General features: G+C 36.3%; 1 protein-coding gene across 10 annotated transcripts in view; it reads right to left on the reverse strand.

The window, feature by feature from the left end:
- The window catches only part of LOC117424567 (casein kinase I), a 27,632-nt gene extending 13,882 nt beyond the window's left edge, over positions 1-13,750 (reverse strand). For 3 of the 10 annotated variants that reach the window (XR_004547908.3, XR_004547909.3, XM_034041020.3), the window contains exons 1-4: positions 13,212-13,733; positions 3,706-3,747; positions 1,559-1,669; positions 415-563 (exon numbers count right to left, since the gene is read on the reverse strand). Coding sequence is in view for 8 of the 10 variants with exons in the window: in XM_034041020.3 (XP_033896911.3) it covers positions 415-563; positions 1,559-1,669; positions 3,706-3,747; positions 13,212-13,287 (378 nt within the window). In the remaining 2 variants the exon portion in view is untranslated. Of the gene's footprint in view, positions 1-414; positions 564-1,558; positions 1,670-3,705; positions 3,748-13,211 lie in introns of all 10 variants that reach the window. The other 7 variants (XM_034041014.3, XM_034041015.3, XM_034041016.3 and 4 more) reach the window with 4 other exon arrangements.
- Between the last annotated feature and the right edge of the window lie 257 nt (positions 13,751-14,007).

Raw genomic sequence — 14,007 nt, forward strand, 5'->3', positions numbered from 1 at the left:
GTCTACTTTACAAAGTAAAAAATAAATATTTATATATTCAACTCGAGGCAAAGGTTTACTGGAGTACAAAAAAAGCCTGTTTCTTCTTGGGACTATTTAAAGGAATGTAGTAAGTTAAATAAGTTAGAAAAAAAAGATTGAACAAAACAAATGTTAATAAAAATAAAATTTGGTAACAAATCAACAAGACAGTTCTAAAAACAAGGACCTGATTGACAGGCACCTTTTCATATCTTCAGATTCTGATATGCTCATTACTTGGAATGTCCATCAAATTTCATCACTCACATATGTTTGAGCACCTCCACTGTATCTCCATTGCAAAAATGTCATGAAACAATTGTGATTAAGTACATGTCTTTTCCATCTACAAGTTTAGAGTTTGATCTTTAACAAAAGCTTAGTTGCCCTTACCATCTGATCAGCCAGCAGCAAGACAGTCTTTAGGCTGAATTTTCTTGAGCAGAAGTTGAAGAGGTCCTCAAGACTTGGTCCCAGAAGCTCCATCACCATGACATTGTAATCACCTTCTGCTCCACACCATTTAATTGTGGGAATACCAACTAAAAACAAACAAGTCTTAAATACCTATTCCAATCATGTATTTGAAATGCTAAACTAAACTGGATAGACAACAGCTTAAAGAACTAAAACAGGTTACACATTTGAGGAAGCTAAACACGGCTGTAAAACATGCAAAAAATGTTAAAACCCAAGTGAAATGTAATGCTCATTTGAAGTGGTCTTTCAGAATAGTATTAGAAGTGCAATAGCTCCCTCTAGTTTTCTCTAAGCAAATGGACAAGAAACTGAAGGTGACCTTACTCCATAGAGTAGCAGTGCTTCAGATTAACAGAAACGCTGAGACAATGCCTTCCAACAAGGCATGCAGTGAACACACGTCGCTTCGACGTGTAAAATCTGGAACCCGCCCCATATTATAATTAGGGCTTCTGATTTTCAGTTTTAACTGATAACTCGATAGTGGGGGTTTCATTATGGAAGACAGCAAAGGAAAGAAGGTACAACTTGTGTGCAAGTACTGTCGAGTTACTACTATACATATTGACAAAAAAAAAAAAAAGCTCAAGCATTTTGGAAAGTAACCGAAAACACTAATTTTATACAGTATATCAAAAACGAAAGCCCTGAAAAAACCTGATTTACATAAAACTCAAATAGCTAAAAATATGCACAGAAAAGTAAATAAAAACCGAAAAACAGAAGCCCTAATTATAATACTTTGGTATTGAATGAGATGGTCGAGTGAATAGAACCTGGTCACCCGAAAATCAATTCTCAGCCAATACACTCAAATAAATTATACACCTGAAGATTGGGAAAAGGAGAAAAATTTTAAAAAGCCTAGAAAAGCAAAACTGATAACCTTCCAATCCTTTCTAGGTGCTAGTGGGTGAAACACCAACTGATTCATATCAGTAATATGATGGAAGCTATGCAGATTTCAGTACATTTAATTTTTTTTGAATAACTAAATGCATATTCTGCATGGTTTTTTTTTTTTTTTTTTTTTTTTTTTGTTTTTTTTTTTACTTACCTCCTCCCTGCATCATTTTGTAGATTTTGCTCTCTATGTGGAGCTGCGGGTGTTTGGTTTTCACACATTCTAGTTTAATTGCCACTTCTTCTCCAGCAGCAATATCTGCACCTAAAAGAAGAAAAAAAAATGCAGTTAGTGCTTTGAAGACTTGCATGAAGAACATACATAAACAAACATCTACCCCCACCCCCACACAAGCCTGGGCTCAATGCAACACATACTGTTTCAATGGGGTGAGAAAACAAAACATTCATTATGACAATATTCCAAGTAACAGATACAGAAATTAACAGGTATGCTTTTTAAAATTAACGGTTTAAAAAGGTGTACTATACATTGTATCCACACACTTAGAATTACACAACTTCTAATTTCAATTTAGTCTACTAAAATTACAATACTGAAGGTTGCACATTTTAGTTGGTGTCTGCAGTGACTAATGATACTGTAACTAATCTTTATTCTAGTGTGAAAACCAGTGACATTTTCTTGGTTATTCAAATTCTACTAGTATTACTTACCAACACATCCTGCCTTTAAACATGTGCAATTGACATGCATTGGTAAGTCAGCAATATAACATTCAAAAGTAAATAGTTGTGCTATATAATGTGAATTAAGAAAACTGTGCAAGAATTCTTTAGATTTCAATTCACTATATTGGCAATGAAGACAGCAATAAATAGCCCTGCCAGAATCTTGATATCTGCCTGCTAACATTCATACAAGAAAGCATGTTATACCTACTGATGTTAATACAATAAATTGTATATTTACTGTTGCAACAGCCTCTAAATGTGTAGGATTTCTGTATATATGCGCAAGATTGCTGAATATTTCTCTAGTGCAGTATGATCTGCAGATGTACAACATTCCATTTACAACAAAACATTCAGATCAAATAAATTCTATTTCTACTGTTTGTATCGGCACAATAAAATTACCTACAGAAGTTCAATATTTAGAAACAGATGTACATTGTTTATTATGTAAATGCTACCAATTGTTTTAGAAATTTTTGATTTGTTTGCATATTTAGTTGCATTATATAACTGACAGCCTGAGAGAGCATAATGCCCATATTTTATTGTTCTACCAGCTAGCTTTCCTACTAGAAAATCAACTGCTTGAAGCCCCTTTTCAATTAAACTACATTGGGGGGGGGGGGGGGGGGGGGGGGTAAGAAAAAGGATTCTTGACATTTTAGATGTTTTGGAAGTGAAACTATCATCTTTGATAGAAATGCACAATAATCCACCATGCAACACATTTCTTATCCAGTAAGTGTTATCTGATGAAATGTAATAATTAACTATTACAAAAATGTACTAAGGCTATGGCACTTGCACACCAGGTAACAGCTGAATATGCTATAGCTCCAGCCAGATAAGATACAGATATCAGCACTGCCTTAAAGAAAAAATGCGTGCATATGGAGACAAATCTGTAATATAGACCCTTTTGGTAACACAGAACTGTATCAATTGACAACAGTGGTGGGTGTACGTCCATGAACCGGTGAAATAGCTTCAAGATCTGCCCCCTCTCCTAGGAATAAACTGAGTCCAGAAGTTGCAAATAATCTGGTCAGGCTTTGCATAACTGATGCTGAGGTACTAGGACGATTCATTTTATTTTTGAATCACTGTTCAACAAATGTTTGTGTTTAAATGTTTTCATATAAATATAGCATCAATAAAATGTGAAACTTATTTTAAGATGACATTTATAAAAGAAAAAAACCTAGGAAGGAACTCAGTATAGTTCTTCATTAATGCATTTATGACAGGCAAATTGCCTAAAACTGTATTGGAAATTATGCAAGTTCATTAAAAATGGGACCACTAGTTCCAAGGCTGACTATCAAACATGCATCATTTTCTTACATAGAAAAAAAAAAAAAAGTATGATGTTGGTGTAATGGTTTAAATGTTATGGGGACACACAGGACTGTTACACTATGCCATCATTTTCTGATATTTAAGGCATTTACAAGTAGAACATGTGACATACAAACTCATTCGGGTGAAGTATGGATGTGATCACCAATATTACATTTCCCACCTTGTGTAACATGCAAGTGTGGCTGCTAAAGGCAGAGTTCTTTAAAGAACTCCACAAGTTACAAAGCATCGTAAACAAACCTTTTATGCTGCCACTGCTAGTACCTTCGGTAGCTTGTTTTCCTGCAATAAATAGAACAGTCAGCTTATGGATATTGCTACACACAGCAGTCTTCCCATCTCCCCCTCCAACCCATCTGTGTTGAAATCAGACACTTCAACATTACAGCGACAACTGCAAGCCATAGTGAACCCAATATAAATATAGGAGTTAAAATTGACTAAAAGGCAAGGACAGTGATTCTTATGCATCTTTAGACCAACGCTTCTGTTGGTTGGTTGGGACTGTCATGTCCACTTTTATTGTGTAGAGAAATAAAAAAACCAGACACTGAATTATAATTTCATAGAGAAGTTGAGTATGATGTAGGGGTCCACCTTTACAGTCTGACTCCAGATGCCTAACACCTTCACTTGGACAGATCTATAAAATTTAGATATTTTACATTTACTCCCACTATTAAATGAACCACCCGCTAAAGGAGGCTTCATTATTGCCTCTTACATTTCATTGTGCAATGCATGTGTGAGCAGCATGCTTTTTTAAATAATGTTATTCTCCATCCCACCATTCAGAAATGCTTTTTTTTTTTGCATATGAACTACAGTTGATTCATCTAAATAAATTTAGTAGGTTTCTAGATTGGGACTGCTAATTTAACATCTGCATACAAGTTAAGAGTTGCAGTGAACCTGTTGTCATTCCTTAGAAAAACAAACACCCAAACTGTACTGGTGTAACATAACTGGCCCACTGGAAATGCAGCTTCCTTAACACAGGACACAGTTAAAACCACCTCATCCTGTTTCTTAACTTTATTTTTTTATAAACCCCCTGACCTAATGACCCAGACATGCTGTTCTGTGCCTATTCAAGATGCAGCTAGTCCAGTGCTTTGTGGGACCTGTGCAGAGTCAATGAAACCAGGACAGACCAATCTGGCACAAGCACACAGGATTTAAATCACTTTTGTTGTGCGGCTAGTTCACTGTGCAAATGATTTAATTTGCATCTCAATTGCTCCCAAGTCTATTGTTTAAAGAGGGCACTAGACAGGGGCAAGTGCCTTTACAGGGAACTGAACAGTTGGGTCTTGTCAACTCCTGCACATTAAGGTTTTCATTATTCTTTACAGTGACAATGTTATTTTGGGAACTTTGTTACTAAAATGCTCACTATAAAACAAAGATCAGATGCAAAAAACTTAACCCTATATACCGCTAGCCAACTAGAGTTCAAATATAGAAAGCACAAATTAAAAAGCAGGGTTCCCCCACTTGATTTCTAATAGTCATTGAATGAAGTGTTGGCGATGCAGAGCTTGTATATTAACCATCCACTATTACTAAATCGACCAAGATCTTCATTAAAAGTGAAATACTTATTGAGAATAAAACTACATATGGTGAATAGCCTATTCCTTATTTACACGGTATGTGGAATATTCATCTTGAGTCAGACATTTATGGTTTCCAGTAAAATGCAATCCTGGATGGACTTGAAAGAGCTGTCCAGGGACTTCCAGAGTACTGGAATTATATTTGAAAGCAATATTTAATTGCACACACAATTAGTATTGTAGGAAATTCAATAGTTACTTCCATAGAGATCGCTAATTGCAACAACCCTAAATAACAGACAATTGAGAATAATTGAGTTTATTTCTCTCTCTCAACTGAACTGCAGGGGCTTCCAAACAGCTTGTGCAGGCATCCCTTGACCCAATCCACCAACAGCAGCAGCACACTAGCATGCTTACATACAGTACATTAGCATGCTTGCGTATGCACAGAGTGCAGACACTATCCCAAGACTATTCACATACAAATCCAAAAAGGGCATCATGTCACAATCCAGCTACCACCAGTGTAGATCTGCTTTTTACATTGCTGATTTGAGGCCTTATAGACAAGACATTAAAGATTTCAGGGAACAGGGCAGGGGTTAATCATTTCTACCTACAACATGGTTAAATTAAATCACACTTAATCTAGGCAAATGTACATACAAGCTAACCTGCCATATTTCCTATTGGTGTCACCATCATTTCATCATAAGCCACATATGCCAAACAAATGTAATGCTGCCTCAAAAGTGCCTTATATATGCACACATATTTAACTAGAGATTTGGACTTTAACAGTACAGCATTCATTTTACATTGGAAAGAACCTTGTTCTTACAAAGATTATCCATAATGATTAATACAAAACTGTTTGTCAACAGCACAGCAGCCTGTATACAGACTGTACAACATACTCACAGCAGCGTGGCACGACCAATGCAGAGTTGCTGCTTCTGTTTGAGGGCAGGGACGAGTACAGGAACGACAACAATGAAGGTAACGGATGGAAGACAAAAAGTGGGAACTGAGGTCTTGTTAATATGCATATTAGATATGTATTGCTGTCCTGTATTCGTTTTTTTTTTTTAGATAGATACACACACCAATTACGAAAGAGCTACAGTACTTTGACGGCCATATCATAATTCCTTGTGATTGCAAGAGTGATTAAATACTGTTACGCAACCTTGGTGATTCAGCAGGCGTAGTGAAAAAAAAAAAAAACTGGCTAAAATGAGCATATGTAAATGCAAACTTCTCCAAGACTGAATTTATGGTGCCGAGTGAAGTAAAGCAAACACACGCAGCTTATACAAATACAAAGCAAATATGCGTATACAACCAACAGAAACACACTGTGCACAATTGCAAAAACTTTCATTTTACAAAAAAAACAAACAAAAAAGCTGTACTGCTTGTTTCTTAGCTTATTGTAATAACTTGTTACCTCTAAGTCACTGTGCATAAGGGTGCCTGTCAAGCAAATACAAAAAAAAACCCACAGGCTATACTCCTGCTGCCTTGAAACCAAAACTAAAAGCTTATTACTGTACTGAAATATACCTTGTTTCCAGCTAAATACGGCTGTTCGTTTTCACTGCATTCTCAGGTACAGCTAACCAAAGATATTCTATGTATTTCTATTCTATTAAATAGAATATCTATGAGCTAACCTTGGAAGTATCTGTGCTATGACAAAAGTCAGCCAGCGTCATTTTCAAGTTTTGTAAACCTTTTATATTGACACACTATTGAAAAGGAACGTGCCATTAACATATTTTGCTGCCTTTAAAAGTTAAAAACCACAGATACCTTCAAATTATTAGTAAATTAACATCATATATGCCACTGACTCGCTAGGTCCATGTACCGACTAGTATAACTGGAACACCAGCCATGAAGTCGGTATTTGTTTGACCCCATTGCCATAGTAACCAAATGCACGGCTCTGATAAAAGCTCTCGGATCACCAACTCCCACCATTGCTACAGTACACATTCAAAACACGCACTCATTTTTCACAGTTCCCAAAAAGACGGAAAATCGTCTGTAGACTGAACACTCCCACCCCTGTTAAACAAGCTATTTTCCTTGATCCTGGTTTAGTTTCAGGGTGGAGATTTCAAACAAATTTCCAACGCTCCATACTTAGAGGTCTTTCTTCCTAACAAAAGTCAAATACTGGTGGTGTGGAAGCCACTTAGAATACCGGGTGAAAGGGAAGCCATTCCCATGTTTGGATAGGGAAAAAAAAAAATTCTACATACAATCTAATATGTATTTAATATTCTACATACAATCCTGCCAAGCAAGAAACACTATTGCCTACATTAAAATAAAACTATAGAAACTGACTTCAAAATAACAGAAGGTGGAAGTTCAAGTCATTTGATCCCAGACTGAGGGCATGCTTGTCAGACTTATCTGTATAATGTGAAATAATGTATAATGTGATATCTTGTAACAATTGTAAGTCGCCCTGGATAAGGGCGTCTGCTAATAAATAAATAATAATAATAATAATAATAATAATAATGCTTGGTCAATGATGCAGTGGTCGGGTCCAAGTTTTCTTGAATTTAGTTATTTTATTATTTTTATTATGCTACTACTACAGGATTACAGGTGGCATATCACACAGGAAAACATCTAATAACTCTCATTAATAAATTTAGTAACATACATCCTCTGCACTACAAAAATAAAAGAAATCAGTACAAATGACATGCAATGTCCTACACCCTACAGATGGAAAAATTTGACTAGATCACCGTTGCCTCCATATAACACAATTCACTTTGTAAATTAATTCTCACTTTGACTAGAAACAAGATGCATAGAAGACGCAATGTTTAAATCTGCAATTCTAGTCCTACGACTACTATATTTCACTTTATCATAACAGGAAGTCTGAGAAGTGCTGCAAGAACATTTATAACCACTTTTCAAAGCAACATGACATGGCTGGACGGTTTAAGATGAAAACATCCGGAACCTAAAGCTAGTTCGTCTGAGAGCTGAATTGTGGTATATTATAGCAACAGTCAGAAATACGGGGACTTCGAATATCTATCAACCTATTACGTGACATTGTACTCGTAAAACACAGTAAAGGCAACCACCATGGGATCAGACAGAACTGACAACAGCAAAACCTAATAAAATTATACAAGTGTGATTAATATAGCCCATTCACCACAACCAAAAACATCTATATTTTTCATCTTAGCCTCGGGTTCAGGAGTAAAATGTCTCTCCCCATCCCACAGCAGATTTGAATTTCTCAATCCTAACGGTGTTTAGGGATTTAGAGGCACAATTAGTTCCCCATGCACAAGTTTAGCCCAAAGTTCCTTCAATAAACTGACCTCCTCACAGTAGCTCTGGGGAAGGGTGTGCTGGATAATGTTCCCACAGAGACATCGTTTGTCAGGGGAAGGGAGACCACGGTATCTGACCAGGCATTTGCATAAGACAGTCAAATCCAATGCACCTCTCAAACCCTCTTCGGTTAGATCAGGGGACGGATGGGATAAAGCGTAGGAACTGAGAATTTGTATCCCATTATTCTTAGTGAAGCCCTGACTTGCTCTGAAGCTGGGCAGGGGAGGCTCAAAGTAAAGCGCTTTCCCACATCCCCAAACTCGGCTTGGATTAAAATAAATGGGGCTCCAACTGTTAGGCCAGTCAACTTAGGGCTTCTAGTTTTCGGGTTTTATTTTTGATCATGTGATGTCCCTTTAACCCTTTGCGGTACATTTATTCAGCGTCTCAGGCGCGTCAGGTCAAATTTATTTTCAAACGCGCTGTTTATTTAAGACGTGCTGTTTAAAAGTATTTTTTTCACAGTAAAACAGGTTTAAAAGGCACTGCATATCAACAGGATATTCAGTTCTGCATCTCCAGCACCACCCCCACCCCTCATTCGCTATATTTTTCAAATAACTCTAAATAGTACATACCGATAAATCATCTCTTGATCACTCGTTTTATCACCAAACTCCTCAATAATGCAATCCAAGTCATTTTATTACTATAACATCTCAAAAAGCTTTGCAAATGTCTGTGTTATTCATTGAGCGCTGGATGCAGAAGCAGCTATCTTGTTTATTTATGTCCGTGTTATCTCTGTGGTGCCGGGGCTATGTGTATTGCTCAGATCCACCCCCTTTTTTCTTTCCCCGCCTTCTCTTGGTCTCACTCGGCCATTGAATGGTTTTCTCGGCTTTTTCCGGAGAAAAAACAACTAGAGACCTGTGTTGTACGTCTTTTTGATGTCGTCGGACAGGGTTGCAAAGGGTTAAACATTGAGCCGATTTGCTTTTTTAATCAAACACTAATTACCAAAGGAAGTTGTTTATTTTTACCCTGATATCTTGATTGAGTTAAACGACACGCATTGATCTCACCTGATTCTATTTGCACCTGCATTTCATTCTGGCTCAATCACCAAATTCAACTTATTAATTTCCACTGCGTGTTTAAGTTAGCAAATGCACTACTAGAGCTATCTGGTATTCAGTTAAGGCTTAACAACGATTAAGGTTTAAAAAGGGAGAGAGAAAGAGAGAGATGGAAAATAAAAACATAACACTAGAAGCCCTAGTTATACAACAATAAAAAATCCTCTCCATCACTTATATACACTCAGTTATTTATAAAATTCATAATTTTACAAATTAGACAAACAAAGCCTTCTTTTAGTAAGAGATCCCTGTTATTTCTACTGATCTGGTATTTTACTCATTGAGATAAGCCAATGCTAGGGAACCAATACAATGACTCCTACTGTTGCTCCATCAACCCCACCAGCTACAAGGGGTGCCTCTGCTTAATATTCTAATTTCAGCCAGGGTTGGCTGACTTAAATCAAGTTGATTTAAATCACTTGATTTAAAATATATCTGTGGCGCACAAATGCAGCAAAAAAATACTGCATGGAAATGATATTCTGAAGATATGTCTTGCCCAGTTAGAGCACCTGCCCCATCATTAAAATATTCGCAGAAGTGATTCTGATGACAGCGCAATGGGGTCCCAAATAAACAATTGAGCACTGTGTTAAGACCCACTAAAACCAGGCTTATTTAGTGGTGCAATCAGTAACTTTAAAAATTGAACACACTATAAAAAAGCAAAGCAGTCCTAAGTAACAACTGCATGTGTTTTGACTGACAGAGGAAATCAAAGAAAGAAAAAGTAAAAGAAAAAAATGACTGGGATGAGTGAGGGGTATTTCTCTGGCGTACTCCATTGCTAAATTCTTGTAGTTCACTTTGAGGATGCCACAATGATAAATAATTTGCTTTATTTACGTATTCATTTAAGATTGAGTAATTTAGTTTGGTATGTAACTATTCACAAACCACCACTTCCAACATCCTTAATTTACAGTTTGGGGGTACTGTAGAGCTACAACTACAGTACTACAAAATTCCATAATCAAAAAAAAGAAAAGAAACAAACAAACAAAAAACACCAACCCCGATTTCAGCACCCCTGGGCTCAAACAAACTAAAATGGTCCACGGTGCCAAATGCTATAGTGTTGGTGGTTTGGAAAAAGTATGTTCATTTCTGGGCAAGAGTACTGGGAAATGTAGCTCCAATCACTTAGCCGATAAAAACAAAGCTCAGAAATCAAATCCCAGAGCTGAAGAGCAGACTGACGTTATCAGAAGACACTGCACCACCCAGTACTCTGATTTGGCACTGTTCAATTACTGGATATTTAACCAGGACTTCTAGAACAATTGCTCCAAAGTAGGCCCTATTGTTAGTAGTTAGCTAAAACAGCTGCATTTATTGACCAATAGGGCTTATGAACACTGTAAATTAAAACAGACCTAAAAAGGCCAATCCTGCACAGACAAAACGTGTCTTTCAATAAGACAGCTTTATTTGATTGTGGTGATTTTACCGAGTGAATTCACAACTGCACACACACACACACACACACAAAACTTGACCATATAAATTTCACATTCAAATGCGAGAACTGCAAAGACTTACTTTTCCCATGATTAGTAGGGAATCAACAATTAAATCAATGCATTGATTATTGATCATCTGTACTTAAATTTCCCATGCTTTGATTACATATTGCTGAATCAATGCATCAAATTGGAACCCAGTTTGAAGTTTCCTGTTGCCAGTTTGCATTAAAACCTTGAGTGTGTCAGACTGTTTTTTTTAGTGCTAGTACGGTAGATTAACGCGTTGCTGGGATACAAACTTTAGGTCTCTACATTCGTGTTGAACAAGCCAAAATCAGTTTGTATTTATTTATTTTTTTTAAATAGTCGGAAGTGTTCCAATTTGAATATAAGGAAACAAAACCACAACACAAGGAACTGCAGGTGAAAGACGCAATGGCGCTCAGCTTTTATTTAACAAAATAATAAAGGCTTTTAAACAAACAAAATAAACAGCACATGTGCCAAAATAAACAAACATGGAAGACAGACAGTAACAAGTAGTATGCTGGTTGCAAAACCAGCGATTGTTATATCCTGTAGTAATAGTTTTCACAACTCGCATTTCGTTCCGCCTGTGTACACACTTTTTCTGCAGCCAAAGCTGCAGGTCTTTTATATTAATATATATTTCTTAGCAGACGCCCTTATCCAGGGCGACTTACAATTGTTACAAGACATCACATTATTTTTACATACAATTCAATTATTTTTTACACACACAATTACCCATTTACACAGTTGGGTTTTTACTGGAGCAATCTAGGTAAAGTACCTTGCTCAAGGGTACAGCAGCAGTGTCCCACAGCTGGGATTGAACCCATGACCCTCTGGTCAAAAGTCCAGAACCCTAACCACTACTCTACACTATAAATAATAATAATGACCATTCATCATTCTAAATTAGGTAGTACCTAGGGACAGTAGTAAAAATTGTTTCTGGGCCTCCTGTTGCACAAAATATGAATAATTGTATGCCTCTTTCCTGGTAGATTGGAGAACCCCAGTCTTGAACTTAAGCATGACAGCTTGATTTATAATCAAACAGGTCACTCCAATAAGAAATGATTAACCTATAATTAGATCTGTTATTTTCCATCCACAACACTTACAAGACACTTTGCAAGTTGTGGTCTCTAGTTATTAGCAGTGGAACTTTGTGTCCCCCTGTAGAGACATTGTTCAGACCATCTCAGAAAAAAATCTGGTTGACCAGGGATCACCGGAAATTCTGACCTTAAACAACAAGTCTGAAAAGCCTGAAACTAACAGATCAACCAAAGGGGATGATTGTGACAACTACTGTCAATAAATGCTCAAGCACAGGACAGGTCTCAACTACTTTTAATATTATATCCAATTGCAATCACTCTTAATAACAGTGCATACTGCCTCTTATAAAATAACTGCAAAACATTATGCAACTACAAATTAAGAAAATAAATTATGCCACTGGGTTTCTAACCCAATTATAATACCGTATACATTATTAATATATTGAAACAGTGAGTGATATTCACTATAATGCGGCATAGTTTTAAGTAGAACACAAAGAAGTTAATGAAATTCAAATACAAAGACTACATTTATTCTATAATTAATACAATCGGGTTATGATGATAGTCTTGTATATTGTATTGCTGTTACTGTGATTACCTACTGAAGGTAAAAATAACCGCGTTTGAAGTGCCAATTCCTATTATTTAACATAACAAAGGAGGTCCCAAAACAAGGACCCAAAACAAGATATTGTTGTGTACCGAACATGGTCTGTTTCTATGTGGGGAAGAATTATTTAACAAGTATAATATTTAGTTCTTATGCAATTGAAAAACCAGGAACATGTTTAATAACAATTTAACAACAACTGCATCACTATCAACTACACTTCGGACACAAAGAGCTTTCATTATTTACACACCGTTTCATCTGAATGGTATTAGATTATACTTGGATCGGTTTAGTATAGAATGTAATTCTAATAAAGTGGTTATTCTAGCATAAACACAAAACACAACAACAAAAGAAATACAACGACTAACCTACATATTTTGTTGTCGTATTTTTGCATGTACGTCTAGTCGTGTTGGCTAGGCAAAATTACTTCTCTGGAATTTGACACTTGAAGTATATATATATATATATATATATATATATATATATATATCATGACATCTTAATTTCATGGTTTAATTGAGTTCACTTACCCAAATAAATATCTCCGAATGAACCACTTCCAATTTTCCTCCCCAGTCTGTATCTGTTTCCAACTCTCAATTCCATGGCTTTTATTTAATATTTTCAAAAAATATCAGTAATAGTAATACAATAAATCCCAGAATACTTTCTAATTCAACCTTTTAAACTATTGAAATCGTATTATTTCAAAATATTTCCTCTCTCTCTCCGCTTTCCCCCCCGTCTCCCTATATTTAATGTTATTGTTTTTTCGTTCACAATCCAAATTTCACCATCCCTTTTCAACCTCGCCGTTTTTCAAAACATCACAATATGAGTTTTTTCTGAAAGCCTAAAATGTGTAGATTCTGTTCTCGTCCTTTTGGGTGGCATTCCCTTTCGTTTGGGAAAGGATGGAGACGGATTTTTAGCTAGCTTTTTCTCTACGCTAAACACTGAATATCTTTCCTACCTCTTCCTTCTATCTGAACCTCTCTGCCATACTCCTGTGACGTCACTTCCCTTAGCAACAGCTGGTCACAGTGAAGGGGGTGGAGGGGATTGGGCAGGGTCTGGAACAATAACAACGACTTTGGTAACAGGCTTCAATACGTTTATTGTTTTGTTTTGTTTATATATATATATGTATATATATGTATTTCTATTGAAAAAGCTGGCAGGTTTAAAATATTTGGAAACCTCTTCTTTACTGTTCACTGATCTTTTGAATTCCTGTGAATAGTTTGTTGTGGACAAACCTCATTCAGGTATAGAAATTACACTGAATTCCACTTTTTTTTTGTGCTTATAATCCAATAATTGAAA

This window comes from Acipenser ruthenus, chromosome 19, assembly GCF_902713425.1.
Source record: "Acipenser ruthenus chromosome 19, fAciRut3.2 maternal haplotype, whole genome shotgun sequence".
NCBI lineage: Eukaryota > Metazoa > Chordata > Actinopteri > Acipenseriformes > Acipenseridae > Acipenser > Acipenser ruthenus.